This window comes from Apodemus sylvaticus, chromosome 14 (genome assembly GCF_947179515.1).
Source record: "Apodemus sylvaticus chromosome 14, mApoSyl1.1, whole genome shotgun sequence".
Classification (NCBI taxonomy): Eukaryota; Metazoa; Chordata; class Mammalia; order Rodentia; family Muridae; genus Apodemus; species Apodemus sylvaticus.
In genome coordinates this window covers 90605393-90632793 of record NC_067485.1, presented here as the reverse complement: position 1 = coordinate 90632793, position 27401 = coordinate 90605393, and the positions used below count along the sequence as shown (strand labels likewise).

The window sequence follows — 27401 nt, the reverse complement described above, 5'->3', positions numbered from 1 at the left end:
ATTCATAGCGCCATGCCTTCAATCTACCACAATGAACTCTGGCCCTCTGAAACTGTTAAATCCAATTAAATGCTTTCTTTTATAAGTTACTTTGGTTGAGGTATTTTATCACAGCAATAGAAAACTAAAAAAATCTGAGGATCCTCTTCAAATCTTTACAAAGTAGTATAACCACCTGAGACCCCGAAGGACTTGGGGATGCTCTGCTTCCCACATTCTATTTCCATCCGTGTAGGTTGGTTTCATTGTTCTTTCCCACTTTCCACAAGATAACACTACAGTAAAAAGTGGAGAGGGGGTCAAAGGAATGATTCTGAATACACAGAACAGTGGAAATATTCTCGAGAAAATTTGAGTCACTGTAATTCTCTTTTGCTGAGTGGCAGTCACTTGGCTGGCCAGTGTCCTGCCAATCACCCTTCCAAGGACGCTTGGAGAGAGACGGCTATGAGGATGTCAAGTCCGAGCCCTCCCCAATACTGCAGGGGAGTTGCTATGGATTGACCTGTACATGGCCTGTTCACAGAACCAGAACCAAGGGATCTAAAGTGAAGGCCCACAGGAGACGGCATGCTGGAATGTTAAAAATACAGGCTTGGGACACAGATCCAGGATGGAGTCATGCCTCAGCCTCTGGCTATTATGTGATCGTGAGCAAGTTAGTTGCTTTTTGAAGCTCAAGTTTCTCAGCCATGGAACAATGCACATCTAAAGAAAGCTGTAAAGATCAGAAAGAAATAACACATCTACAGTACTTAGTACAGGGCCTCAAACATACTCTCTCAATAAATGCCACTATCAATAGCAACGTGTCAGCCGGGCAGTGGTGGCACACACCTTTAATCCCAGCACTTGGCAGGCAGAGGCAGATGAATGTCTTAATTCGAGGCCAGCCTGGTCTACAGAGTGAGTTCCCAAACAGAAGGGGTATACAGAGAAACCCTGTCTCAAAAAGCCTAAATAAATAAATAAATAAATAAATAAATAAATAAATAAATAAATTTGTATATAAAATGTGTCCACAGAAAGACCCCGTGTAGCACTAACTCAGGTCCTATTGTCGATGGTACAAACGTCTTATAGATTCTCAGAGTAAAGTGATGGCGACGACTTCTTACCATCAAGCTCACAGAAGTGATCCTGCGAGTCATCGTATCTCGCCCAGTCAATGAATGCTTCTTTGCTCTCATTACTACAGGAAGAAATTAAAAAAAAAAATTACATTTGGAGCTGAAATGTTAACAATGTATTTGAGTGAACAAAAATAAAGATAATTTCTTCAGAAGATGATGCCATAAATTCTAGCAGTAAATTACAGAATGATAAAATCAAGTCATGAAAAATATCATTATCACTTTCCATGGGTTGTTTATATTTCTTAACTACTTTAAAATAATTCTTAAAAAATTATAATTCTTAGCCCTAGTTCAGTAATTTAAATTTAATTTACAAATTACATAACACATACAAAACTCAAGGTCACCATTCCAAGTGACATACGAATTATAATTTTAAAAAAAAAGAAGTTCAATTTGTTTTATGATTTTTTTTAAAATTTAAGTTGCTTCTATATTTATAGAACCTCCAGATACAAAAAAACTTTATTATATTAACTAATTTATGATGCATGGACTCTTACCACACAGTTGATTCTCCAATCCTTGGAAATTTTTTTCTTTCTTTCTTTTTTTCTTTCTTTTTTTTTTTTTTTTTTTTTTTTTTTTTTTTTTTTTTTTTTTTTGGTTTTTTTGGTTTTTTAGATTTGTTTTTTTTCAAGAAAGGGTTTCTCTGTGTAACCCTGGCTGTCCTGGAACTCACTCTTTAGACCAGGTTGGCCTCGAACTCAGAAATCCGCCCCTGCCTCTGCTTCCCAAGTACTGGGATTACAGGCACGCACCATCACCACCTGGCTCAATCCTTGGATTTTTAAAACTAGGTAGTGTTATGTAACTTAGGCTGGCTTCATAAACTCCCCATGCTCTCTTCTCCACCACCAAAGTGCAGGAGTCCAGGCGTGCACCACCGACTCCTGGTGCCGGGAGTCCAGGAGGCGTGCACCACCCACCCCTGGTGCCAGGAGTCCAGGCATGCACCACCCACTCCTGGTGCTGCACTGTCCCCCTTGCCCAATCCAATGCAGTATTCTCCAGTTCACCAGCCACATCACTGTGGCCCACCATTTATTTTACATTCTATGTCACATTTTAAAAAAAAATCTATGGTAAAGTAATAAATTCTGATATAAGAGCTAATCACATTCATTCAGATCAACTCTGACCTGCATCTGCTCTAATCTGCATTCAGGTCTTCTCATTACTTAATACACAATGGCAACAATGATTACACAAGCTCACGATGCTGACCTCTGTTCACTACACAAAAGGGGTAAACACAACAAGTCAAAACGTAAGGAAGCGTGATGGGGAAGAACAGGTGGCATATGTGTAGATGTGCAGCCACGAAGCTATATATTCAAATACGCACATCACACTGAGTTGTCAGTTAGACAAAGATAAAGGTGTTTAAAATTATAATACTAATGTTAGAGAAATACAGAACTTGGATACCTCTGCTTCTCTTGTGTGTAGCATGCATGCACATGTGGGGTGTGTGTGTGGACATGTGGACATGCAGTGCCATGCTGCACATGGAGAAGTCAGAGGACAACTTCTGGGGAGGCAGTTCTTTCCTTCTACCTTGTCTTAAGGCACAGTCTCCTTCCGGTTGCCAGTGTGTACTCCAGCTGCCCCTGGACGCCCAGTCTGTCTTTTATTCCTACTTCCTATTATGTCACAGTAGTTACTGGAATTCCAGACGTGCATTTTACAGAGCCTTATTGGGGAGTCATACCACACTGTAGTAACTTGACATTAGCCAAGAACAATCCCTGGCTTCAGGCAGGAATCTGGCGTTAGGACAATAGGGAAGTAGGTTACAGCAGGAATTTTTATCCTAGGGCGGAGAAGCTCAGAGTGAAGGTTAAACTCAAAGTTCCTCTGCGAATTCCAGAATTAAGCAGGTGACCCACCCAGCTGCCTGAGCAGTAGATACAAGGACCTCCAGGAGCAGCTAGACAACTTCCGCTGGAAGTCAGCCCAGAGTCTGGGGGGGAAGGGTTTGCCAAACTGTTAAAAGGTCTGACTGTCATTAAAGTTTCCGCCTCAATCAGTAAAATATTGTCCTGGCCTTCTTTCTTTTCGCCCCTTCCCCATCTATCCCTCAGCTTCTGTTCCAGTTCCAGCAACCCAGTTCGTAGTAGCTGCAGGCAGCTATGAAATACAACAGGACATCACTACATGGCTTTTAACATGGATCCCAGGGATCAAATTCAAGTCATCAAGTCTGTGTGTCAACCACTCTTAGCTACCGAACTCTCTTGCTGGCCTTAAAGAATGAATTGTTATAAACCACTAGGGGCAATGTAATTTGCTATAGTAATTTTGAGAGACCATTTGGCAGTATTTAACTCCACTTCTATGATTATTCTTAAAAATGTACAAGTGTACAGCCTAGATGTTCTTAAAATGGCTTCTAAGTGAAAAGCATCTATCAATTAATATAATCCCAACAATACCATAGAATATAGAGAAGTGTTTATTTATTCAAGAACACAAAGGAAGCCATAGACATACTTTAAAGAAGAAAGACACAAGATGGTTATGATGCCACACACCAATAATCCCTGAACTCAGGAGGCTCAGGCAAGGAGAATCATGAATCACAGGCAAACCTGAGATCCCATTTCAAAGAGAGAGAGAGAGAAAAAGGAAGACTGGCAATGCAGCCTTTAATTCCAGCAAGTCTGCCTCAGAAGGGAGAGGCAGGCAGAGCTCTATGAAGTTGAGGCCAGCCTGGTCTGCAAAGTGAGTTCCAGTCCAGCCAGGGATATAAAATAAGACCCTGTCTCAAAAAAATAAATAAACAAAAGCCCACCCATAAATACAAAGGAAAATATTTTATATTATTCTATTTGTATAAATAAGCAACACTAATTTCTAATCCTGGTGAGTTTCGGAAGGTGGTAGCAGCTAGGAAAGGTCACATGGGTAATATGGTCACTACTAGGTACAGCTATAAAGGTGTAAGCTCATTCTGTTAGCATCTTATTGTTCCTGTATTATACTTAAGGTTGGTTAATTTACACAACTTCTCAGAGTAGCAGAAAGAGAGGTTAAGTAAAACACAACACAGTTACACAAGAAAACATCTTCCAGGTAAAGGAATGAGATAAATTTGCTTCACCCCATGCCTAATACACAAACTTACAATCAAGAAAAGTAAGGCGGACTAGGAATGCCGCTCAGTAGCAGAGCACTGACTGCTACAGGTGAGGCCTGCTTCAGGCCTCATAAGCAAGCATTGCCTAAAACTGTGACATTCATTTGAAGAGGGATTTTATAGCTGTTTTATACTATCCTTTCACTTTTCTACATTAAAATCTTAATAATAAATAATATAGGCTATTATCTTCGTGTATCAAAGATACTAATAAAGACCATTAACTTTATGATTTAACAGCAATTATAGTTTATAAATATAAATCTAAACAAATAGAAGTTTTAAAAGAATTTATGAATATTGCATCTCAACTACAAGTCACACTGAGTCACTTTATACTGAATAATCTGAGACTATAAATTATGCTGAACTTCAAAAGCAAGTTTCTGTTTAGAGCAAATAAGAAAAAGTCATCAGAAAAAATTATGAAACTTAAATTATGTTGAGAGCAACTTTCACTACTGCAAACACACAGCCTGAATTGCTGCCTATTAAAGACTCAAGGGCTCAGCTCCTTCCGTACAGTGCTCACGAGGGGCATCAAAGCCCCTCCGGTGCACTCATCCTCTGGCATTATCACTGAGGCTAAAATAGGACAAAGGGTGCAATGCTTACTGCAACTGTAGACATTGTTCTTTTTAGAAGTTTATTAGCTGAAAATGTAACCATCTAGTAAAAGATATTCTAGGAAAATCACAAGTTAGGACATGGTGGCGGCGCATGGCAGCACTCAGGAGGCAGAGGCAGGCAGATGTCAGCCAGCCTGGTCTACAGAGTGAGTTCAAGAACAGCCAGAGCTACGCAGAGAATAAGAATAAAGTCACTGATATAAACAAAGTACAAGTAACTTGCCTGAGTGTGCTGTTGACGGCGCCCAGCTTGCTCGCCTGCTCGCAGTCATCCAGCTCTTTGGAGGTGTTTGCTGCTTGCGAGTACTACAAGAAAGCTCACGCGTGGTTAAATGAGTGATTAGCTCTTCTTAGCAATCAATGATGACATGTTCCGTCATCAAAAGTCTTACAGTTAGAAAAACTTTGTTTAAAAAGGCATGAATCTCTACCATTAAGTGAGCAAAGGCATTAAAAATGCAAGTGTGCTGGTGATGATGTCATCAAGTAGAGAAATTGGATAAATATGTATCTAGAGTTTTACAAACACTTTAAGTCCTCAGAACAGCACTGTTCAATCAACTTAGACCATAAGTCAAGGCAAATTTATTTTTTATTATTACAACATCTTAGTGCATTGTATCATTTTAAAAAGCTGAGATACCCAGACCTTAGGGTCCAGCACCCCTTCTATACACAGTACTAGGGAATCTTTCATGTGTACACAATGAGGCCAGGGACAAAGTGCCAGTGTTCCGCTGCAAGAGCAAGAACCAGAATGACTGCAATGCCACATGCAGGGTGGCTGCTGTCAGTCGCACACAAGGTCCAATGTGCAAACAGAGAGACTTGAGCCAAATACAATTAAAAAGTACTTCCAACTTGAAGACATTTATATTACTAAAATTGTTTCTCACTTTCCATAAAGTAATCTCTATAGCACAGTATTGAGGACACATGCTCTTCACGTGTTACTTATAGACAGATACATATGGAATAAGAGTAGAGCCACTGAAGTCTCTTCAGGAAATGGCTGGCTCTGGAGAGGAGGAAGTAAAATGGGATTAGTGTGGTGTGGGGGGAGTGCAGGAGAGCATCAGTTCTGGAGAGATGGACAGACCAGGGAGACAGGACAACAGGGAGGCCGAGGGAGGAAAATCCCCACATATGTGCAGCAGTGGAAGATGAGAGTTATCTGCCAGCTAAGAGCATAGCTTACCCCAAAATAAATAAAAATAAAGCACATAGAATACCTTAACACCATTTCCAAGCACCTGGCTCAAAATAGCTTGGGAATACTTTTCTTTATACAATAAATTCTGAATCTAACAGATACTAACTGAAACAGGAGACTTAAAAGAGTTACTAGTATTTTTGCTGCAATTACAAATTGAGAGTTTTTCTATCTAGAGATTCTGAAAACAGATACACTTTTATAAGAAGAGGTTATAGGCATGCATAACCTCATGCTTGATTCAAGAGTAAGCATTTTGAACTCTGAAGTCAAAAGTCCCCATTCCCAGGTAGACTCCTGGCTCTTTACTGTCCCCACTATCTGAAAAGAGTCAAGGAAGAAAAGTAACTCACCTTATGTGAATGCCCGGCTTTAATTCCAACTGGAATTTTACTCTTAAAAGACAAACAAGACCATTACTTAAAAGACAGTCAGAGGGATGGAGGGCCGGGCCACTATCAGAGTAGAAGGAGATGTGTCTGCATTTTGCTTCCTATGTTAGGACTTCTCTTTTAAAAAATTGTTTTATGTGCTTATGAGTGTTTTGCCAACATATACACATATGTATATACATATACATATACACACCTGCACACGTGCTTGCCTACGCCTATGGCAGCCGGAGATGGGCCTGGGTCCCCGAGCGGGGGTTATGGCGGCTCCAAGCTACCATTTGAGTACTGGTAAAGCCAAGGCCTCTACAGAGCAGCAGACGCTCTCTCCAGCCCCTGTTGTGAGTGTTAAAATAAGCACTGTGTTTATTTCTCACTTGAAATGTATCAGAGTAGCTATAATGTGCTATACGTGGAAAGTAACTGATTGCTTGAACTTATGATTAAAACACTCAATTTAGAAACCAATTATGAACCAGCCAGCTTTGTGGCTCGCACATACATAACCCTACACAGAATGTAACATTCTCTTGGTAGTAAATATAACCTTTAAAAAAAAAAACATTGAAAATCTACTCTAACTGGATTTTCCTACTTCATGTACTGAAATCCCCATTTTAAATGTGAAGTTTACGGTCCAAAACTTCCTTTTTTGCCTTGAAACAAGATGCAGATTCAATAAAGCCCTTGTAGGTCTAATCCTTGAATAAGCCTCTGATCTCCCTCCCACGTAGAATCAGACCTGTGTCCACACGCCATCACCAACACCACTAGATACATGAATTTCTCAACCGATCTTTTAAGAAGTCTAGTCATAAGAGCTGAAAGCTTGTGAATCTGCTGACAAGTCCAACACAAGGATCATGATTCTTTTAAAAGCCAAGACGCCAGTCTGCCCCCTCCCACCCCATTATCACTCTCTTACCTCTGGACACGGCTCCACGTGACAGTCTTTTATTGAGCAGTGGCCATCTTCTGCCCAGAAAGGACATGGTCGCTTCAGATTAACCTTTCCAGGAAGAACACATCAGCATTAGTAACCGGGCATGATAATTACAGGATGCTTGCAGATACCACTGTGTTGGGCACAGGGACACAGTAGTGACGGGGAGGAGAAGCTGCCTGGCCCTACAGCACATATACAGTTAAGATAGTAAATGACTGCAGCTCTACAGGCCTTTCAATGGAGTGTTAACTTTTTTTTTTACTTTAGATTTTTTTCTTTTTTTCATTCTTTATTTTATTCAAAAAGGAAGTAAAAACATTTTATGATAAAATGGAAGATTTACATGGAAAATATTTCTGACAAAACTGAAGAAATATATAGAAAAACACGTTAAAATTGACAATTTTCAAGGAAAATTAAAGAGTAAAATGGTAGACATAAAAAACATTGCTAAATTAGATGAAAAGGAATTAAAAACATTTTATGATAGAATTGAAGATTTACATAGAAAATATTTCTGACAAAATTGTAAGAAAAATATAGAATAACATTAAAATTGAAGGGGCTGGAGAGATGACTCCACGGGTAAGAGCACCGACTGTTCTTCCGAGGTCCTAAGTTCAATCCCTGCAACCACATGGTGGCTCACAACCATCCTTAACAAGATCTGATGCCCTCTTCTGGAGTGTCTGAAGACAGCTACAGTGTACTTACATATAAATAAATAAATCTTTTTTTTTTTAAATTGAAGATTATCAAGATTATCATGGAAATTACAGATAAAATGGTAGACATAAAACTATTTCTAAGTCAATTGAAAGTAGAATTATAAACATTTTCTGATAAAATTGAAGATATACAAGGAAAATATTTCTGATAAAATACAAGAAATATATAGAAAAAAACATGTTAAAATTGACTATTTCATGGAAAATTATACAGATAAAATGATAGGCATAAAAATATTTCTGAGTTGATTGAAAGTGGAATTATGAACATTTTCTGATAAAATTGAAGATATACAAGGGAAATATTTCTGATAAAATACAAGAAATATATAGGAAAAACATGTTAAAATTGACTATTCCATGGAAAATTATACAGATAAAATGGTAGGCATAAAAATATTCTAAGTTGATTGAAAGTGGAATTATAAACATTTTCTGATAAAATTGAAGATTTTACATGGAAAATATCTCTGATAAAATTGATGAAATATATAGAAAAACACATTAAGATTGACTATTTTATGGAAAAATTATACAGATAAAATGTTAGGCATAAAAATATTCCTAAATTGATTGAAAGTGGAATTATAAACATTTTATGATAAAATTGAATATTTAAATGGAAAATATTTCTCATAAAATTGAAGAAATATATAGAAAATATGTTAGAATTGAAGATTATCATGGAAAATAATACAGATAAAATGGCAGACATAAAAAACATTACTAAATTAATTGAAAGAGGAATTACAAACATTTTCTGATAAAACTGAAGGTTTACATGAAAAATATTTCGGTTAGTCTATGTCTTTTTATTGGGGAATTGAGTCCATTGATGTTAAGAGATATTAAGGAATAGTGGTTGTTGCTTCCTGTTATTTTTGATGTTATTTTTAAGTTTGTGTGGTTACTTTCTTTTGGGTTTGTTGGAAGATTACTTTCTTGCATTTTCTAGGTGTAGTTTCCTTCCTTGTGTTGGCATTTTCCATCTATTATCCTTTGTGGGGCCGAGTTTGTGGAAAGATATTGTTTAAATTTAGATTTATCATGGAATATTTTGGTTTCTCCATCTATGGTGATTGAGAGTTTTGCTGGGTAGCCTGGGCTGGCATTTGTATTCTCTTAGGATCTGTATGAGGTCTGCCCAGGATCTTCTAGCTTTCATAGTCTCTGGTGAGAAGTCTGGTGTAATTCTGATAAGCCTGCCTATATAAGTTACTTGACCTTTTTCCCTTACTGCTTTTTAATATTTCTTCTTTATTTAGTGCATTTGGTGTTTTGATTATTATGTGCTGGGAGGACTTTCTATTCTGGTCCAGTCTGTTTGGAGTTCTGTAGGCCTCTTGTATGTTCATGGGCATCTCTTTCTTTAGGTTAGGGAAGTTTTCTCCTATAATTTTGTTGGAGATATTTACTGATCCTTTAAGTTGTAAAACTTCGCTCTCTTCTATACCTATAATCCTTAGGTTTAGTCTTCTCATTGTGTCCTGGAGTTCCTGGATGTTTTGGTTTACAAGCTTTATGCATTTTGCCTTTTCTTTGACTGTTGAGTCAATGTTTCCTATGGTACCTTCAGCACCTGAGATTCTCTCTTTTATCTCTTGTATTCTATTGTTGATGCTTGCATCTATGACTCCTGAATTCTTTCCAAGGTTTTCTATCTCCAGAGATGTCTTCTCACTTTTTGATTTCTTTGTTCCTACTTCCATTTTTAGATCTTAGATGGTTTTGTTCAGTTCCTTCACTTGTTTGTATTTTCCTCTAATTCTTTAAGGGATTTTTGTGTTTCCTCTTTAAGGGCTTCTACCTGTTGACCCATGTTCTCCTGTATTTCTTTATGGGAGTTATTTATGTCCTTCTTGAAGTCCTCTATCAGCATCATGAGATGCAACTTTAAATCCAACTCTTGCTTTTCTGGTGTGTTGGGGTATCAGAGGCTTTCTGTGGTGGGAGAACTGGGTTCTGATGTTGCCAAGTAGCCTTGGTTTCTGCTGGTAGGGTTCTTGTGCTTGCCTTTCGCCATCTGGTTATCTCTGGTGTTAGTTGGTCTTGCTGTCTCTGGCTGGAGCTTGTCCCTCCTGTGGGCCTGTAAGCCTGTGTCTATACTCCTGGGAGACCAACTCTCTTCTGTCAGGCTCTGTGCAAAGAAGGCTGTGGAACCACCTGGCTCCCTGGTGCAAATGGTGGCTGGAAGGGAAGGCTCCTGTCCCAGTTGCTCCACTGATCGTATGCCCTGTGTGCTCCTAGCTGGTCCCCTCTAAAGAGAAGGTGGAGGTCTCACCTCTGCACTCAGGAGAGAAAGTGCTGCTGGGAGATCACTCTCTCCTGGCAGGCTGTGCACAGAAGGCTGTGGAGCTGCCTGGCTCCTTGGTACAAATGGCAGCTGAAAGCAAGTGTTAACTCTTAAAATGAATGGCTATACTTTCTCTGTCACTGCAAAAGCGGGACAGCATTCAAATGCACTGCTCATTTGAAACACAGTTGTCACTGGGCAGCATTTCAGAATAACTTTTTCATTCCCTGAACAACCACCACCATCTTAGCCCTAGGGCTTCAGCACTATCTTAGTATGTGTTAAGCACTGGCTATCCATCAGACACCAGACTAGGCTCAAGGCCAAAGAGAGCCTTCTCTTCCAGGACTTATCCTAAAGAAACATCAAATATTGACACATTTATTTCATTGCAAATTATAGTATGTATTCCAAAGGAGAACTCAGAGTTTGGCAGTAACAGTGCTGATGGATGGAGCCTCTGAGGAGACCATATTTTAGGAAGATGAAAGGTGGGGAAAGGGTGCATTCGGCTACAGCAATGGAGAGCTTTGATGGTGCTAAAAACGAAGAACCAGCAGTTCCACCATTTTTGGTGGAAAAAGAATGAACAATAAGGGTAGAGGTCACATGGTAAACACTGATTCCCATATTCTTCATACAAGAAGTTCATAATCCCACAAAACTTACAGATGTATTGACCAAGCTAAAACCCAGATTTCTGTTTCCTCCCTTGTTACTTTCCACCACCTCCACCACCATCACGTCTCTTGGCCAGCTTCTGCAATAGTTTCCCTCCTTTGCCTACTACCTATTGCATGCAGCAACAGTTACATCAAAACCAAGGCAAACCTTTCCAGTGACTGCTCAGAATCTTCCTGTGCATTTTCAGCTCTCTTGGAGCAAATCTATCCCTGCAGCTGTTCTACACACACTACTATGTAACCATTGTCATCTGCCTCTATTACCTCATCTATTACACTGCATTTTGCTTGATACACAGGGCTCCTTAAGCTCCAATGCCTCTCTCTATACTGCCCATTCTCTGCCTGAATTATTGGTCCCACATAGAACCTGTTCTTCGACCTTACTCAGGTCTCTTGACAGCAGCAGGCCTTGACTAGACATTCTAAGGTAGTACTTCGAATGTATCCAACCCCCTACATCCTGCCATGTCATTTTTATGTGTGTTTGTGTATTTGTGCATGTGCCATGTGTACCTGTTCACGTTTTTAAAGCTAGCCCCTACCTACCTCTCCAATCCTCCTCCTCATTCACCTGCTTTCTGTGGCCTAAGCCACCTTCTAGTTCTTTAAATATACTAAGCTTACTCCTGTGTCAAAACTCTTAAATCTTTTCACTCAACTTCTCTGAAATGTTTTCCCCAATCTCACCAGCACTTATACTTTCACATTAGAAAGGTCTTTGCTCAAATATCACATTAGCATAAACACCATCCTTTCCTGATCATTTCATCAAAGTAAGGCTACCTATCTCTGTATTCCTTATCCTCATGCCATTTATATTGTCTCTTGCTTTATTTTCTCTATAGTAGCCACCTTATATCTCTGACAATACAGTTCAATGTCTACTTACTTGCTGTTTTTCTCCCTAAGCAGAACAAAAGTTTTGTCTTACTCACTGCTGAATCCACAGTACCAAGGGGGGTTAGGGTTAGGGGTTAGGGGCTGGGGTTAGGGGTTAGGGTTGGGGTTAGGGGTTAGGGTTAAGGGTTAGGGTTAAGGGTTAGGGTTAGGTTTAACAGTTAGGGTTACAGTTAGGGTTATGGTTAAGGTTAGAGTTAAGGGTTAGGGTTAAGGGTTAGGGTTAGGTTTAATGGTTAGGGTTAAGGGTTAGGGTTAGGTTTAACGGTTACAGTTAGGGTTAAAGGTTAGGGTTACCTTCAAAGGTTAGGGTTAGGTTTAAAGGTTAGGGTTAGGGTTAGGTTTAATGGTTAGGGTTAGGGTTAACGGTTAGAGTTAAGGGTTAGGGTTAGGTTTAACGGTTAGGGTTAGGGTTAGGTTTAACGGTTGGGGTTAGGGTTAACGGTTAGAGTTAGGGTTAGGGTCATCTGTGTGACCAATTGCATAGCTGCAAAGGTAGGTGGTTGCTTCTACCTCCATCTCCATGGTCCCATAATCCTCAGATCATATATGTGGATGCGAAATCAACTTCTCTTAGATTCTTAGTTAGTATACTGTGAATGGATAAATGTTTCTATTTATCTCACATGCAGGCAGAACAAGAAGCAGAGCATGTTTCTCTCAAATACCTGCCTGTTCCTGGGATGAAGGCATCAGCCAGATTAGGGTTAAACCCTCTTGGGGAACAGGCATGAGTATAATACAACCTTACAGTGTTAAAGCATTTTTTTTTGTTTTTTTTTTTTGTTTGTTTGTTTGTTTTTGGATTTGGTTTTTTCGAGACAGGGTTTCTCTGTATAGCTCTGGCTGTCCTGGAACTCACTCTGTAGACCAGGCTGGCCTCGAACTCAGAAATCCACCTGCCTCTGCCTCCCAGAGTGCTAGGATTACAGGTGTGCACTACCACCGACCTGCCTAGCTTGTTAAAGCATTTCTCACAAGCAGGAAAATGCAAACCTATGTAAATTGGCCACATGGTTACTTTTGCCTTAGCTTTTACTTTCTCTACTGTAACAGTCTTCGAATTTCCCTTTCATAAACAATGATTCCATGCTCCTTTGAATAGCACTGTCCCTCAAGGTGTCCTTCCTTCTTTTAGGAAAGGTATCACATGGCTTCCTGGACCAATCATGATTCGCTCCTCCAGAAATATAACTCTTTTATAAAGAACAAGAACAATATGGGAAAACAGTTCATTTGGCCTGAATGTTTGGTCTGAGGGCTGAAGCTACAGCTAAGTAACAGCGTTTGCCTAGCTACTCTAGAGTCAAGCACGGCCAAGTTTTGGTGTTACCATAAAGAGAACGCCCATTAGTACCACTCGCCTTTCAGCCTGTCTGACGTGCACTACTTCACTTTGTTTTCTAAGTTTGTAAACTACTCAGTTATCTTCTCTCTTAACCTTTTGTTTTTTAGTCAACAAAAGTATCCTACTTAGGATACCCAGGCCTATTATTTCTTCGATTTAAAAATGTGGATAATAAAAATTTCACAAGAAGATTAAATGAGATATCCATTCATCTAAATATCCAATTCCTTAATGGGACAGGAATTATATATTTCTGTATGTGAATACAGAAATAGAAGATGCAATCCCGAATCCAGGTGTGCTGAGTGGGGGTTGGGACAGATTCCATGGAAATGTTACCTGGACCCCAAATGAAAGCACAGTCTCTGACAGCAGTGCAAAGTCTCCACTGTATTAGACTGAACCACCTGAAACTGGCATGTTCAACCATTTTCAAAACATTAAAGTAACAATTTCATTTTGGTTTATCTAATATTATGAAGGAAACATCTATGTACACAGCTACTCATTTCATGCAAGGACTCAGGAACATCTGTCTTATTTGTATGAAAAATACCTAAAGATCAGCCATAATTTTAGGTAAAGATTTATCTTTGAAATAAGCCCACCAACTGCATTTCCAACAGATTCTGTACAGAGAAGAAACATTTACTACTTTCTGGATATTCGTTGTATCTGTGGTCTGTGTATTCTCTGTATCTGTGGATGGATTCCCAATCTGTAATTTTCTAATTTATCTTCTTGGACAATCTATAATTTCCAAAAACTAAAATTTTCACCCTCAATAATACTTAAAGAACTAAGATAATCTACTCAAAATCATAATTAAAAAAGAAACCATGTTCAAAATTTAAAACAAATTAAAATAAAAACCAAATTATATACCAGTCAAGAGCAAGAACAAGATTGAAATAAAGTCAAGCTTTAAAATATAGCTGTAAAACCCTGTGCAGCACGCAGAGGAGAGGGGCACAGGGGAGAGGGACACAGGGGAGGAGAGGGACACAGGGGAGGAGAGGGACACAGGGGGGGGACGGGCACAGGCAAGGGGAGGGGCACAGGGGAGGGGAGGGGCACAGGCAACGGAGAGTGAACATGGTCAAAGTGCTTGATGCACTTGAACCAGAAGAGGCCATTATGTAGCCTCTGCTATCCTGCTTGTACAATAAAATATACATGAATAATCATTTTAACTTATTAAGTTACCCTCTTGGTACCATCTCCTTAAAAATATAAAGTTACAATTGTTTCTTTGCATTCTGATTGTTGATGTACACCCGAGACACTCCTGTCTTTACAGTGGTATTTTAGAAGGCCTAGGACTCATGTGAGGTAAAACCGGAGTCCACAGGACTACTCTGCAGGCATGTTCTACTTGTAGCATTAGTCTGCAGCCTCACAATGAACAGCAAGGACCTTCTGTTACTCTGGAGTGCTTAAGATACACCCATTACACCAGCACGGTGCCCAGCCGCCTGACAGGTCCACATAACCTGTGCTCACAGAGGCTGACAAAGTCCGTGTGGGCAGTAGGAATCTTCAGCTCAAAAACTGAAAATGAAAGAATAATTCCCAAACATAAAAAGAGGAGTTCTGATTCTTGGTATAAAAGAAGTCACTGTTGCAGACAACTATATAGAAATCTTTGGATTAACAGAATTAAAAATTATCACCTTACCTTGTAATAACGAAAATAGTCTCGTTCTTGTAACTTTTTTATTTTGGGAAAGATTTTGTAGGTGTTGAAGTTATCAATGCTGTCAATGTCACATAAGCAATCATCCAGAACTCCAGTCACCTAGAATATACATATGTGTAAGACCTAAGATATAAAAATCACTAATGTTTATACCTTAATAAATCTACTGTTTTAAAGGATAATGTATTCATCCAGCTCGTCAGCTTTACTGATTAAGGTTTGTAATATTAGGGCCAATGAAATGGCGTAGTGGGTAAAAGTGCCTGCTGTCAAGTCTGACAACATGAGTCCAGTCTCCTTCCATATGGTGAAAGGAGGGTACCAACTCTTGAAACTTGTCCTCTGACTTTATATGCATGCCATGTCACATGTGTACTCAGTCCTCAACACACACACACACACACACACACACACGCGCGCACACACACACACACACGCACACACACAACCTATAAAAAGTATTTATAACATTAAAGCAGTCACTTTTTTTTTTTTTTTTTTTTGATTTTTGGTTTTTCCAGACAGGGTTTCTCTGTGTAGCCCTAGCAGTCCTGGAACTCACTCTGTAGACCAGGCTGGCCTCAAACTCAGAAATCTGCCTGCCTCTGCCTCCCAAGTGCTGGGATTACAGGCGTGCGCCACCACCGCCCGGCTAAGCAAGTCACCTTTTAACTATAGCAGTTGAATATAAAAAAAGAACAAAACCTAGGAAAATTACATATACCTACTTTGAAATACCAATCCTCCTTTAAGAGTTCAAATTGGACCTTTCCTCTGCCCAGTCCATAAAGCCTCAGCTGCCACTGGGTCCCAGACTCACCCAGAAGCTGCAGCCTGTATGCCATGCTGAGACCTTTTTGTTAGGTTTCTATTTACATGCCACACGTGGTGTTAAGAGCTTTAGTGTGCGGGCAGTGGTGGCACACGCCTGTAATCCCAGCAATTGGGAGGCAGAGGCAGGCGGATTTCTGAGTTCGAGGCCAGCCTGGTCTACAGAGTGAGTTCCAGAACAGCCAGGGCTACATAGAGAAACCCTGTCTCAAAAAAACCAAACCAAAAAAAAAAAAAAAAAAAAAAAAAAAAAAAAAAAAAAAAAGAGCTTTAGTGTGCCACATCATTTACTCTTTAAAACTATCCTGTAAATAACTCTCACTGTAAGAAAATTATGGTTTAACGAGCTTCCAATGATTGTTTTACATACATGGAACTTAACTCCCAAATCTATCAGGCTTTAAAAGTCTGTTATTCCCCACTACTCCATGAATCCATCAAGAGATATATATCAGGTAAATTTTGAGTCCAAAAATTCTGTAAGACATTCTTCAGCTTTATTAAAAATGACTCTCAATACATATGCACAATTTGAATTAATCCTGGGAGAAGTCTCATAAGTAAAAAGCAGCATTCCCCAAACTCACATGCCACGGTTCCATGCACAGAGTATGCTGAAAAGTTTTAGAAATGGTGGAAAGTGTGATGGTTTCAAGCTGGAATCGGAACAAGATGGCTCAGCAGGTAAAAACATTTATTCTCCAAGCCTGATAACCCAAGTTCAATCTCAGGATCCGATAACAGATAGGAAGAAGCAATCCCTAAAGGTGGCATCTGACCTCTACACGTGTGTCTGCACCCACACACACCCTCCCCTCCAAGGTGGTGGTGGTGATGGTGGTGGTGGTGATAGTGATGATGGTGGTGATGGTAATGGTGCTGACAGAACAGGATAGATGCTTCGATTGAGCATCTACACCCACATATTGCAAGCATGCAGACATGAAATGGGGAGGAGGAGAAGGGGGGAGGAGAAGGAGTGAGGAGGAGGATAGGAACAGAATAGATGCTTGAAGGGAATAACTTGATTCATATTTTCATTGTGGTGGTGAATGCCTGAAACAGAATATAATAAAAATGTGAATACAGCCAGGCAGTGGTGATGCACACCTTTAATCTCAGCACTTGGGAGGCAGAGGCAGGCAAATCTCTGAGTTCAAGGCCAGCCTGGTCTACAGAGTGAGTTCCAGAAGAGCTAAGGCTATACACAGAAACCCCGTCTCGGAAAAAACCAACCCCCTCCCCAAAAAAGTGAATATGTACACACAAATAATATACACAGAACCAGGAAAATATCAAATCATTCTACCAATGGCAACATCCTGTTTATAACGCTATAAAATGTTACCATTGTATAACTTGGTAGTGTGATATAGGACTTCTCTGTATTATTTCCTACAACTGCACATGAACTTGCAACTATCTCAGGTCAAGGTTTTAAAAACAATGGAACTCTGCCCATTAAATATTTTATTCGGGAAGCCCTCAGATAGGAGAGACATAGAAGCAGTGATCAGAAGCAGAAGTTCTAGTCAATTATTTTTCTTTCTCAGAGTGGAAATGTCTCTCTCAACTCTATCCCACACAGACACAGCAACATGTTACCTTTACGTAAGGAACAAGGGCTAGAATTCTCCACTTAATCACCCTATTTCCTAGGATCCTATCACTAACTCTCAAATTTCATTGAGCGTCTAGGTTCTCTATGTGTGTGTGTTTAAATACTTTCTACTCTGGGCATGATAGCATATGCCTCTAATCCTTGCATTCAGGAGGCAGAGGCAGGCAGATCTCTACATTTGACCCTGTCCTGGTCTACAGAGAGCCAGAAAAACCCTGTCCAAAAACAAACAAAAACCCTTTATTTGGTAACTGCCCTTTCTTAGTAATACTTTTTAAACTGAAAACTTTTGGTTTTTTAACTATTATTTTCTTTAAATATTTTCAGTGGCTGGGAAGATGGTTGTCAGCAAAATGCTTGCCTAAATTCAGATCTCCAACACTTATATAAAAAGCTGGGGAGGCTGAGACGGAGGCCCTGGGGCTTGGTGGTCAGACATTCTAACTGAATTGGTGAGCTCCAGCTTCATCAAGACATCTCAAAGACTGAGGTGGAGAAAAGACTGACAGCGCGAATGTTACGTCTGGCCACCATGCGCATGTGTGCACACACAACGGCCATTTTCATTGTGATAATAAATTACTGTTAAGACACATGTCTAACTTTTAAAACCTGTGTAAAATCAAAAGTTTGAAATATAGATGCAAATATTTTCTGTATCCTTGAAGTTCTTTCTCAAGTACAACTACCTAGAGGTTAAATTAATGCTGTTTTAATTTTCTTTGTAAGGCATATATATATATATATATACCCACAATTCCCATTTTAGTAACGTTAATGTCACTTCAGTTCAGCTCTTCTGCAAAGGTGTTGCTTTTGCTAACATTTACTTTGGCATTTATCTACGACCGTGAGTTTTATTTGTAGCTAGCTCATTCACTTTCCCTGATGTAAATGCTGTATAACATGAACAATCACAGCTTATACATTCCATTTTGTTCTATGCAGAAAAACAGCCCAAGATATGCAAGTCCTGATTCCTAAGACTCTATTTCACAAACCTACTCTTAGAAGGATACTCTTTTACAAAGTGTCTTTTTTTTTTAATATTTTTATTTTCTATATTCTTTGTTTACATTCCAAATGATTTCCCCTTTCCCAGATCCCCCCTCCCCATATGTCCCATAAACCTTCTTCTCTCCATCCATTCTCCAATCACCTCCCTCTTTTTTCTCTGTCTTTATATTCCCCTCCAATCCTAGATCAATCCTTTCCAGGATCAGGACCCTCTCCATACTTCTTCATGGGAGTCATTTGTTATGCAATTTGTGCCTTGGGTATTCAGAGCGTCTGGGCTAATTAATATCCACTTATCAGAGATTGCATTCCATGTGTATTCTTTTGTGATTGGGTTACCTCACTTAGGATGATATTTTCCAAATCAAACCATTTGCCTAAAAATTTTGTGAATTCATTGTTTCTAATCACTGAGTAGTATTCCACTGTGTAAATATACCACATTTTCTGTACCCATTCCTCCTTTGAGGGGCATCTGGTTTCTTTCCAGCTTCTGGCTATTATAAATAAGGCTGCTATGAACATAATGGAGCATGTGTCTTTATTGCATGCCGGGGAATCCTTTGGGTATATGCCCAGGAGAGGTATAGCAGGGTCCACCAGAAGTGTCATGTCCAGTTTTCTGAGGAACCGCCAGACTGATTTCCAAAGTGGTTGTACCATCTTACAGCCCCACCAGCAGTGGAGGAGTGTTCCTCTTTCTCCACATCCTCGACAACACCTGCTGTCTCCTGAGTTTTTGACCTTAGTCATTCTGACTGGTGTAAGATGAAATCTCAGGGTTGTTTTGATTTGCATTTCCCTAATGACTAATGATGTTGAGCACTTCTTAAGGTGCCTCTCGGCCATCTGAATTTCTTCAGGTGAAAATTCTTTGTTTAGATCTGTATCCCATTTTTTAATAGGGTTATTTGGTTCCCTGGGGTCTAACTTCTTGAGTTCTTTATATATATTGGATATTAGCCCTCTATCAGATGTAGGGTTGGTGAATATCCTTTCCCAATTTGATGGTTGCTGTTTTGTCCTTTTAACAGTGTCCTTTGCCTTACAGAAACTTTGTAATTTTATGAGGTCCCATTTGTCAATTCTTGATCTTAGAGCATAAGCTATTGGTGATCTGCTCAGGAACTTTTCCCCTGTGCCCATGCCCTCAAGGGTCTTCCCCAGTTTCTTTTCTATTAGTTTCAGTGTGTCTGGTTTTACATGGAGGCCCTTGATCCACTTGGAGTGAAGTTTAGTACATGGAGATAAGAATGGATCAATTCACATTCTTCTGCATGCTGATCTCCAATTGATCCAGCACCATTTGTTGGAAAGGCTATCTTTTTTCCACTGGTTGTTTTCCGCTCCTTTGTCAAAGATCAAGTGACCATAGGTGTGTGGATTCATTTCTGGATCTTCAATTCTATTCCATTGGTCCACTTGTCTGTCACTGTGCCAATACCATGCAGTTTTTAACATTATTGCTCTGTAGTATTGCTTGAAGTCAGGGATACTGATTCCCCCAGAATTTCTTTTGTTGTTGAGAATAGTTTTAGCTATCCTGGGTTTTTTGTTATTCCGGATGAATTTGAGAATTGCTTTTTCTAACTCTGTGAAGAACTGAGTTGGGATTTTGATGGGTATTGCGTTGAATCTGTAGATCACTTTTGGCAAGATGGCCATTTTAACTATATTAATCCTGCCAATCCACGAGCATGGCAGATTTTTCCATTTTCTGAGGTCTTCTTCGATTTCCTTCTTCAGAGACCTGAAGTTCTTGTCTATAGATCTTTCACTTGTTTACAAAGTAAGTGTCTTTAAAGATATGGCCAGGGCAAGCAGGATTTGGTCAGTGGGTCAGGATGCTTGCAGGCAAGCCTAGCGACCTGAGTTTGATCCCTAGAACCCCTGTAAAGTTGAAACAAAGAACTCCTGACAGGCAGGAGGCAAACATACATGCATGGGAAAGCACGCAAACACACATACAATATACACATTTTAAAGAAAAATTTAAAGATGTGATTAAGGATCTTAAGGCATAGCCAGGTGGTGGCATACCCCTGTAATCCCAGAACTCTGGGAGGCAGAGGCAGGCAGATTTCTGAGTTCGAGGCCAGCCTGGTCTACAGAGTGAGTTCCAGAACAGCCAGGGCTATACAGAGAAACCCTGTCTCGAAAAAAAAAAACAAAATAAAAAAAATATAATATATAATACACATAATATATATATATATATATATTGTTTTTAGTGACTAAACTGTGGTGATAGCAACACAGGATACAAATATATTCCATATTGATTATAAATTTTGCTAAATAAAAAAAGCTATGCAATCATCTTTGTACATCTATCTTGGGAGATATGTGGAAGAGTTTATCAAGGTAATAATTTCAGGTGTAAAATTGCTCCAAGCACACACACTGCTTTATTAGGGAATAGCAGGCTGACTTCCTAAGTTTTCATATCAAGTCTGTATCTCACCACCAATGGTCAGGAGTTACTGCTGAGACATGCCACTCTGAATACTAATATTAATCTATGGTTTAATTTTTACCAATCAACATGACAAAGAGGTATGAGGGACTAGTGGAATTTCATCCTAATGATAATGTGCTACATTTCTTTCTGATTCTGAAGCTTGAGATGCTCGTCACCCAAATGTAAATAATGGAGAATAAAAAGTTGGATATGGTGGTCTAGAACTAAAATTTCTTGTCTTCAAATATAAACTTGAGACTCAGGTACAGATAGGTTTTTAAAAACCAAGTGTTCAGATAAGATGAACAAGAAAGACAAACCCCGGGGTCTAATGACTGGTGATCAAGAGCAGAGGAGAATCAAGCCAAGTGTTCTAAAATAGACTAGGCCACTACAGAGGAAGTCAACCACAAAAGATAGCATTCTGGGTACCAAAGAAAGTAAGCACTTAAAAGAATAGGGGTTGAGTTGTGAAAAAAAGATTCTGCCAACAGGTTAAACCTGAGGTGTATACACAATGGAGTACTATTCAGCAATTAAAAACAATGAATTCATGCATTTTTTAGGCAAATGGATGGAACTGGAAAATATCATCCTAAGCGAGGTAATGCAATCACAAAAGAATACACATGGAATGCAATCATTGATAAGTGGATATTAATTAGCCCTGAAGCTCTGAATACTGAAGATACAATTAGCATAATGATTCCCATGAAGAAGAAAGAAGAGGGCCCTAATCCTGGAAAGGCTTGATCCAGCGTTGTAGGGGAGTACCAGGACAGAGAAAAGGGAGGGGAAAGATAGGAGAATGGATGGAGAGGACTTATGGGACATATGGGGAGGGGGAACTGGGAAAGAGGAAAGCTTTTGGATTGTAAACAAAGAATAGAGAAAATAAAAATATATATTTAAAAAATAGACAAATTGAAAAGAAAAAAAAGAAGAACTATAGTCTTAGCAACGAAGATACTGTAACCTTGACAAGAGAAAACAATTTCTGGGCAGTAGTGGAAGTACAGTACAGTACAGTCTGACAGTAATGAATAGGTTAAACAAAACAGGACAGGAAAAATAAAATGAAAACAGCTCGGGAATGTTTCTAGAGACATAAATTAAAAGGGGGAGGGGCAGCTCAATCAATAAAGTGTTCAATGAGGACCAGAGCTGAACACCAATAACCCGAGATCATATTCTAGGATGACAGTAACGGCTCATTAGGGAAAAACTAATGAGGTGGGGGAAACAAAGACATGATGGGAACCAAATCCTTGAGTGGGACCTTAATACATGTTATAGAAGCACAAATGATTCATCCATGGCTGTAACCAACAGGGTCATAATAGGTGGTACAGAGACCAGTAACTGGATTACTCTGTGGAAATTCTCTTGTTAGGTGTGAAGCGGATATGGCAGAAGAGCAGATGATGGATAAAGTAGGAAAATCTATAACAGTTATTTCTTTTCTTTTCTTTCTTTCTTTTTTTTTGGGGGGGGGGGATTTGGTTTTTTCGAGACAGGGTTTCTCTGTGTAGCCCTGGCTGTCCTAGAACTCACTCTGTAGAACAAGCTGGCCTCGAATTCAGAAATCTGCCTGCCTCTGCCTCCCAGAGTGCTGGGATTACAGGCGTGCGCCACCACTGCCTGGCTATAACAGTTATTTCTTAAGCTAGGTATACTCAGCTATTTAATTAACTCATCCTTTGAGTTTTAAATTTTAAATTTTACTTCCATTACCTGCTGGTCTTTTGAGCCAGAGACTCACATAGACTCACATAGGCTGACGAGGAGCTGGCTCTGCAATTAAGGGCAGCCTTGAACTTCTGATTTTGTCTCTACCTCTTGAGATTATGGGTACATACCACCATACTTGGCCTAAATTTTACTTTGAACATGTCAATTTCATTATTTTTAATCTTTTGGCCATTCTTTTAGATGTTTCTTTTAATACTTCTATGCTTTTCTTAAGGACACTAAAACTTTTATTAAATACCTACCTAAAAAACCTAAGGTATTGTGTTTCCACCATAGGTGTTCTCTAGTGTTTCCACCATAGGTGTTCTCTAGTGTTTCCACCATAGGTGTTCCTCAACTTTTCATGAGAAATTGCCCCCCAATAAATCCACTAAAACAAAAATATCAAATGGAAATGCAATTGAGACACAGAACCTACCATCCAGCTTAGGTGAGAAACTCAGGAGACAATTTGTGGAGTACAAGCTGTTTATTACCCTTGTGTTGGCATAGCTGATGGTGAACTGTTGTTCCCTGTCCTAGCACTGAAAGTACATAACTAGTATAACAGAAAAAAATGTATCAAAATATGGAGAGGTTTCTACTAAGCAGATATAGCTTTCTAACCTGTGCAATTTTAAAAATTCCAATCACCATAAGCCAAAAATCCAACCATCATAAGCCCGGGGCTATTTATATCTGATTCATGGTTCCCTATTGCCATGAGGTTTGTGATTACTTTTTTTTGGGGGGGGGGGCACACTCCCAGCTGTTTATCCCACTGATCACTATCTCTGAAAAATCTTAAGTCCTTGAGTTGAAAATATACTTCTCTAGGAGGAATGGATATTTGCTTTCTCTGGTAACCTAGGCTTGCCGAGAATTCCACTTCTAGCTGAAGTTTATCCCAGCACGAATGATACAAACTAGGTTTGAAACAGCAAGTGAGGTCTGCTCACAGTCACAGATTCTAACGGAGTTATCATCCCCTTCTTCTAGCAACTTTTTTCCTTTTCTGCAAAATGAGACTCATTTTCCATTCACACTTACACTAAAAATGCAGCTCTTTGGGGTCCAGGCTTTGTGGTGGGGTCTCTAGTGATTTTCCCATTTTAGGGAAGACACTTACGTTATTTCTTGCCAATTCTACTTTGCCAATTTTGAAGCTGTGAAACTAGAAGCTTGGTCTTCAGGCTTAAAGGAAACAAATCCTTGGGGTAATAGGATAGTTAGACACTGTGAGGCCCACATTTCCAACCGCCACTTAGTGGGGGGTGCGTGCTCCTTGGTTCCATGCCACCTCCAATGGGCATTTTAAAGGATTTCAAATATATCTGACTGAAATATCCATAGGAAAACTGTAGGTTAGCATGCCACGAACCATATTTGCATTTCATTTATAAGAAAATGGGGCATCAGATATACAAATGAACATCCTTTCACAGTCAAATATATCTTCCTGCTTTCAATATAGAAGGCAAAGTACCTATTTCCTTAAATGACTTTGATTTCTTATGAACAGAGATGTTTTTCAAAAACTCTACTTCTTCCCTTTACTTTTACTCTTTCTATTTTCCCCAAGTTTAGGATGCATGAGAAGTAGAGGAACTATCTGTCTTATGTCTTACTTCTGATTTTCTGGTCTCTGCTTTTCTGTACACTGAAGCAAGTATGCTGATTTGTTAGTGCTGTGTAGAGCACAAAGGGCTACATTAGGGCCCCAGTTTACGTAACTTAGGTTTATGTTACTTAACAAGCCTCTGAACGTCACTTACTTCCACTGCCTTACATATGATATGTATCAAATAAAATGAGGTATATATAATTAAACATGTTACATATTAAAATGCTATCTAAAAATGTCATCAAAACTGTATTAGGAAGTACCCACTGGAAACAAAATATACTTTTGTAGACCTGGCACACTGTTACTTTGAAATGCACAGATATTTGTTGGTGTGTGTGTGTGTGTGTATACACATACACATTTAGATATAAGAAATAGAATTACAGGTACATTATAAACCACTAATTACATGTGATTATTAGTAGCTAGAGAAACCTTAAATGAAGCTTCTAGACTGGTGATAAAAAAGTATACAATTAATATATGACATATATCAAGCAAGAAAACAAGAAATCAGACTTCATTAAAAAGTTCTAAATGTAAGTTCCGCTCAAACCAAACACTCAAACTAGTAACTACAAAGCAACTTTGCTATTGACAGCCAAGGAAATTTTTTCTAAAGTCTGAAAATTCTATCACAGTGTTTTCCAAGACCAGCTAAAATGTAGTGGAAAGAGCAATTGCATTACAGATACTTACGAGGCTTGTTTAAGAATTCCTTGCTCAGTTCCAGATGGACTCAGAAGGCACAGAAGGGGGTCAGAAAGTCTGCATGATTAATAAAAGGTTTCTTTTCCTTTCCCTTTCTTCCTTTTCTCTGATTCATTGTTTAGTTTTTTGAGAGTGGGTCATGCTATCCAGTCCTTGCTAATCCAGAAACTCAATATGTAGACCAGCGTCCAACCTGCGGCAATCCTTCTGTTTTGTGTTTTGTTTTCTGTTTTACTCCTGAGTTCTGAGGCTGTGTATGCCACTGTTCCCAGCTATTGTTATCAAATCTTTCATTTAAAGAGCACTTACACATGGACACAAACAATATTCATGCATTCTAGGATTTAGTGCTGGGCACTATCGCACCATTAACAAGGCTAGAAAAACATGTTTACACGGTTACTCTCATAGTTACCATTATTTTTTTTCTTAGCAATGAGCGTTAATTGCTTCAAACTACATGCCCCTCATTATCAGGCCATCTGAGACACTTGTTTTTCATCGGTTTTTGCTCTTCAAGCTAACACTTTGCAGCAGGTGCAAATAAGATACAGGAGCATCTGGCAACCTGTTCAAATCTTCCTCACTAAAAAAAGCAGCAACCCTACCTCTTTTCAAGGCGAGAGGCTGTGCTTTGGCTTTCTTGCACGTAGTGCACACTTCAGTAATACCCGCCTAACCAAGGCAACCTCAAAGTCTAACGGACTCTCCAGCCAGCAAGCCTCACTATGTATACAGACTTAAGAGGCCCACATTGGGGGCCTAGGCCCTCCAGTGTCACAACTGGGCTCACCTAGCATGTCACTTTGCATACGTAGGACAGGTGGGTAATTATAAAGCGGTAAAGCCTAGCTTTCTCTAAAGCACAAGTTCAAGAAAGTGAAGTGATGCCCCCTCTAGCCCAGGAAGAGGGTGGAGGGCCTGCCTCCCTGTCATCTCCTGAGGGAAGGGTGTCAGAGGTTTGTGTCCCCAGCACCATCACTACCAGGTCTTGCTCAAGACCAGTGTCTCCCGTCACCATCACAATGATAAAGCCGCTAGCGCTTACTGGCCGTCACCATCTTCCTCTTCCGTAAACCATCACCACGCGTGTCGTGTCCCGCGCCCGCCGCGCTTTACAGACGTTTCCCGCATTAGCCGGTGCGGTTCTCAGTCCCCAGCCGGCCACTCGCACCTGCATCTCGGCCTCTCGGCTTCGCCCGTGGCCCGTCCCCCGTCTCTGGTCTCTCGGGCTTACCTGGGTATTGACAAGACTTGAGAGGAGGCTCAGAGTGATAAACAGTTGCACCGCGGCCGCCGCCCCCTGCCCAGCAACCGCCCGGCGGAACCCCGGACTCATGGTGACCTCGGCCGATCGGGGCTGGGGAACGGCCGGACGCCGCGACGACGAGGGCAGGGGGCAGTGCCCGGGATCCGGGAACCTCCAGAACCCGGGGTCTGAGCGCTGGTCTCGGGCTGGGAACGCTCTACCGTTCCCAGAGCAGCGACTGATGTACCAGTGCTGCGCGCCCCCGCTTCATCCCAGGAGGCCCCGCCCCCGGCGTCCTGTTATGATCACGCCCTCTGCGCAAAGCCTTGTGGGAGTTGTAGTCCACGTAGCCCCTTGGGGCCCCCCCACAGTGGGAAGGTCTCGAAAATGGAGAACTACAGGCTCGGAGGTCGCTCTGCCTCCCTGAGGCGGGGCTCCGCGGCAGCCAATGAGGCAGGACCACGAGGGCTCCAAAACACCCAGGAGCAGGCGGGAGAACTGTTTTAGGGGTTGGCCTGAGGTGGTGCTGGAGAAACAAGGCTGCCCCCTTGTTTTGTCGCTCTGAGAAACAAGGCTGCCCCCCCACTCCCACCCCGCACCCCTCCGCAAGTCTTCAGGCACTATGCCAGTAGCTCCTTGTTACCGCGTGACCTCTTGGAACCAGGATTTCCTCGCCGAATCTTTGACTTGCTATCCAAAGAGCTATCTTTGCCTTTTTTCTCATCTCTGCAGCTACCTAAAACCACCTGGCATCTTGTCAAGAAGTCTACAGCACCTCCTTCGTGTCACACGCCCCAGAAGTATCATCGCTTGGTGTCTCCACTACTCTACCAACGCCAGAAAATCTATAATACACTTTAAAGCATGAAGGGAAAACCCAATCTATACAGTGAAAAAGAAGAATCCGGATAAACACACAGAAAAGCTTAAAGGGACATAGACTATCCCAAATTTAACACATTCTAGGGGGCTTTGCGGTCTTAATTACACCTCAAATATTGTTCTGGGATTATGTTAGATTATGTACATAGGCTTCCTGTATTC

The 27401-nt window shown here is 40.3% G+C and overlaps 1 protein-coding gene across 2 annotated transcripts in view; it reads right to left on the bottom strand.

The window, feature by feature from the left end:
• Ero1b (endoplasmic reticulum oxidoreductase 1 beta) overlaps positions 1 to 26630 on the bottom strand; it is a 56645-nt gene extending 30015 nt beyond the window's left edge. For both annotated transcript variants that reach the window (XM_052157191.1, XM_052157192.1), the window contains exons 1-6: positions 26346 to 26630; positions 15089 to 15208; positions 7438 to 7521; positions 6474 to 6515; positions 5131 to 5213; positions 1119 to 1192 (exon numbers count right to left, since the gene is read on the bottom strand). In XM_052157191.1, coding sequence (XP_052013151.1) covers positions 1119 to 1192; positions 5131 to 5213; positions 6474 to 6515; positions 7438 to 7521; positions 15089 to 15208; positions 26346 to 26447 — 505 coding nt within the window. In that variant the 5' untranslated portion in view covers positions 26448 to 26630. The remainder of the gene's footprint in view (positions 1 to 1118; positions 1193 to 5130; positions 5214 to 6473; positions 6516 to 7437; positions 7522 to 15088; positions 15209 to 26345) is intronic.
• Positions 26631 to 27401: the final 771 nt, after the last annotated feature.